A 4,636-nucleotide genomic window follows, 5' to 3' on the forward strand; every position below is an offset into this window, starting at 1 on the left:
AGGAACTCAACAGGAACATACATGTGACAATCTGTTTTGTTTTTATTTATTATACAATTATAATTCTGACTTTCTGACTTCTTCTGATTAACAAAAGCAAAAAAGTCCTCTAACACTAGCTTGCTCTATTCTTTTTCTATTCTATCTGTTTTATTTTTATTTATTATATGATAAAAAAAAAACCTTGCTATGTGTACTATATTAAGCGAACTGAGACTTGTTAGCACTTACACATAATTGCTCTTTTGTTGATTCTGATTGCTTCTATTGTCCTCATTTGTAAGTCGCTTTGGATAAAAGCGTCTGCTAAATAACAATGTAAATGTAGTGAATAATTGCCTGTTCCAACCCATATCATACCCACAAGTCAAACATTTAAATCTTTCCACTTCAAACAATTCTTTCTATAATTGTAATTTTCTTTTAAATAGAGTTCAGCCCCAGCCAAGCGCTCAGCATCAGCTACTCTTCATTCACCGTATACTTATCAATACAATAAACCTACTATTAATCAAACTTCAAGACATTTATTCAGATTAAAATGACTGAATTCAACTTTTATTACTTCACATAAGAACTCAAATGAAGTCAAACCTCAAAACAAAACCTGAAAAGTCCTGTATCCTAAAAGATACAAAAATAAATAAAATCATATTTTAAAAAATTATAACTTTCAACTAACACATGCTTTCTTTCACAGACTTGAATTAAAAAAGAAGAAGAAAAAGACAACTTTAGAACAACTTTTGTTAGACCAATGCTTTTCAGCTTGTGGCCTTTATCATAAAACATACTGCAAACATGAAACTCTATTTGAAATGTTGTTGGATGAAGGCCACAAGCTGAAAGGCACTGGTTTAACAATAAAGTTATTCAATTTCTTTAAGTGTTGCTGTGGATTTAACTTCTTTCAACAAAAGCTGCCATGCCAGAGAGTTGCATCTTCACAGTATTATCTGCACTGCAATTTCTTTTTGTAAGCTGTAATGCGATTATAAACGTAAAATTTTACGGTCTTCCAATTGCGGTTCCTCAGAGCTTCTGGTTCAGCTTTCAAGCATTTCTCACAGTCACTCTTTGCTGGTACAGTGCCAGATATGATGAATGGCTTCAGGTGCCTTTCCACCGCCTGCACCTCTGTCTGCTGCCAGGGAGTTTTCTTCTGGGCAGTTTTACCTTAAAGTGATCAGAAAGAAAGAAATGATTAAGAGTGTGTGCTGGAATTCCAATCTGAAGTTCTGAATCATTTAATCAGTATTTAAGTCAGCATCTATCCTTTTTCCTATGCCCCATGATGTTTTGCGCAAACTATGGGTGGAACTTCTGTTACGACGTAAACAATCATTCGCTGCAGTCACAGTGTCGCTTCTCATTCATTCATAGCAAGATGTGGAATCACACGCTGACAGAATTTATAAAGGACAACATCAACATACCCGTCCCTTCCTTAATAGAGGAATGTGAGGATGATTTAAAAAAGTGGGCTTGCATAACGTACAGTAGCATTTTTAGCTACTTTGTTGATTCAATTGCTTGTGATGGTAAGGCAATGAGCAATTTGAAAAGCTCAGAGGCGTACAAATATCTTCACAGTAATAAAGTAGGTCGTGTGCTATTCAAGGATGTGGGCAATGATTTTGTGTACTTAAAAGCTAATGTAGAGCCGAGTCAAAGCCTGAATGCATCACACCATAAAGCTTGGGTTTTAGTGTCTACGTCAGGTGTCATACAGACGGCAGGGTGCTCATGTATCGCAGGTCCAGGGCGCTCATGTAGTCACGCAGCTGCAGTAATGTGGAAGATCAGTAAAAAATACATGTGAAAAAAAAGGATGATGATGATGAGGACCCACTTTAAATAAACTGTTTAACGACTATGTACTAACATTTCAATTAATCACTTGATATAATGCACTGTGCATTGTGTAAATACATTTTTACACTGTACTTATATTTACCTGCATGTAATTACATCTAAAATTACACTGCTAACCATACCCCTTAAACCTACCCATACCATGGAACCTGTGCCAGCCTTACCCAAATTACACATCAGTGGCATCAAACGTTAAAAAAAAAATCTCAACATATGCACATACTCGTTAAAGACACCTAATATGAAGTGGGACTGATGATGATGATGATGATTGTACTTTATTATTAGTATTATCATTAGTATTAGGCTAGTAGTAAAAGCATAATCTGAGTGCTAACTAGTGTTTTACATCTAAAAGCTACAATCCTAGGGAGGCAAGAAAATAAAGAGTAAGAAAGACTATTATTTCTTCTATAAAGGTAGAGAATGCAGTCAGGCAAGGCAAGACAGGCATGTCATGCACTGATATGCAAAGGAAGGGGAGTGCAGGCACGAGGAAGAATGTAGGGCTGAGGAAGGCAAAACACATCAACTTTAAATGCCATAGACCAGGTCACACATATCCAGGCCCATCATCATTACCTCCAGGTCTAACAACTTCCCCCCAGCATTTCAAGAACCATACTGAGTTTGTAAGCAATAGCAATTCATCTGTGATGGCACCACTGCTTCAGCTGCAGACATAAGGTCTTCTTCAGCTAAGTTCAGAGCAGATGTAGGCAGCAACAAGACCAGCTCAAGTGAACGTGATACAGACATATCACACACAGACCACAGCTTAACACAAAGTTGTAGGAAGTGCCTTTTGTTTTATGAGTCCTACATAAAACTAGCACCCACCCAAGCAACTACACTAATGGAAGAAACTAAGGTCCAGAGCACCTCACAAATGTGGCATAATGCCAGAAAGCTCCGTATCACTGCCAGCACAGCAAAGAGAGTACCCAAATTACCTACTACTAACCCCAAAAAATTCCTCAATGAGCACTTCTACCCAGCCTTTAAAGGTAATACTGCTACAAAATATGGCAAAGAAAATGAGGGCAATATCATCCAACTCATGAAAAGCCGAGGGCACGCTGTGGAGAGGAGAGGCCTGGTGATCCATCCTGGACATCCTTGGTTGGCAGCTAGCCCAGATGGCATCCTAGACTCAACAAAGCTTCTCGAGATCAAGTGTCCCTTCAAGAGTTCCATGTCACTTACTGAGTTTCTGAATCGACCAAATGGTGACATCAGAAGCTTAGGTGATGGGCAGTATGTTATTCTTCCAGATGGAAAGGATGGATACTACCTCCAAGTGAGTAAAAAACAAAAACATGCATGGAGACATGTATACAACCTAACTCATAATATGCATATAGTAAAAACACTATTTAAATTAATATAAACTATAAATTATATTGTGAGCAAATTTTTGCAATCCAAATTCAATTCAATTTGATCAAATTATTGAACGTAATGAGTAATGATGCTGAAAATACAGCTTTGTACCACAGGAATAAATTACATTTTAAAATATATTCAAATAGAAAATATTTCTAAATTTTACTGTTTTTGCGAGCATTTTGATGATCGTTTCTGTCCAGTCCACTCATTTTATCACGTTTAACCACAGCTGTCGTCATTTTTTTGTCTGGCGGTGGCAGCAGGTATGCGTTAAAATGTCAAATTGGAGCCTGTATTATGTCGATTCTGGCAGCTAACATCACAACAAGATATTTTAAGCTCCTTTTGTAGTCGAATCTGTGCTGGTTTGAATTGGCCGCCTCCAGTTTTCGCTTTGTTTTGCCTCCAGCTAAACGACGTGTGACGTCGGCACAAAAAGGGTCTATAAACAACTACAGATGGGTTTCTGAGCATTATGATCTAGAAACTCATGTGTAGAGAAGAACCATTTAGAAATTCTGAAATGTTTGATGTCTGCATTTATATATGCAAGATGTATTTTGAGTGTTTGTTCATCTGCAATACGTCTCCTGTCAGATGTCAAATAGACATTTACAGAGGCGGACAAAGTACTCAATTCCATTACTTGAGTGAAAGTACAGATACTGCTGGTCGAATATTACTCCATTACAAGTAAAAGTTGTAAAGACAGATTTTTACTAAAGTAAAAGTACAGAAGTACTTGCTTTTAAAAGTACTTAAGTACCAAAAGTAAATTTCCTTTTTTTATGTTTTATTGTTGTACGTAATACTTGCAATACTTCTGAAGCAACTTAGAATACATTACACCTGCTGAATACACTGACTAGCTTGTAGTATCTTTGGAATAGTCTGGACATTTATTAGAATGCATTCTGAGACGTTTATCAGATTACAAAGCAGATGTTTCCCAGATCTTTAGCAGACGTCTTACAGATGTACTTGTACTGTCTGGGTAGTTGAGATGCAGATACAATTAACTTTTATTACTGTCATTCATAATGTCTAAATATAATTTAATAAATACAATATATATATATACATATATTAGGGAGTGGAAATGGCTAATAAGCCTACAAGTACTTCTCTGCAGCCATCTACTAGTGGTCATTTAATGTCTTTTTTTATTTTTAAATAAACGTTTACTTTCCTACATTATGAAACTATTAGTTGTATAAATGGGGCAACCTATGAAGGATGAACAAATAATGTCATCACATTAAAAATAACTTTCAAATTCGGTAATACTAAAGCTTTGAAGTGCTGGGAAAAGTTGAGTGAAGCATTTAAAAACACTTGAAAACATTAGACCATTTCTGCCACAAGTTGTTCC

At 36.3% G+C, this 4,636-nt stretch overlaps 1 protein-coding gene across 1 annotated transcript in view; it reads right to left on the reverse strand.

Annotated features, from left to right (window-relative positions):
• Positions 1-952: 952 nt before the first annotated feature.
• Positions 953-4,636, reverse strand: part of LOC107575027 (uncharacterized) — a 19,436-nt gene continuing 15,752 nt past the window's right edge. Inside the window, exon 4 of the mRNA XM_016261435.1 lies at positions 953-1,176. Coding sequence (XP_016116921.1) covers positions 953-1,176 — 224 coding nt within the window. The remainder of the gene's footprint in view (positions 1,177-4,636) is intronic.

Source organism: Sinocyclocheilus grahami, unplaced genomic scaffold (genome assembly GCF_001515645.1).
Source record: "Sinocyclocheilus grahami isolate Dianchi unplaced genomic scaffold, SAMN03320097.WGS_v1.1 scaffold2438.1, whole genome shotgun sequence".
Taxonomy (NCBI): domain Eukaryota; kingdom Metazoa; phylum Chordata; class Actinopteri; order Cypriniformes; family Cyprinidae; genus Sinocyclocheilus; species Sinocyclocheilus grahami.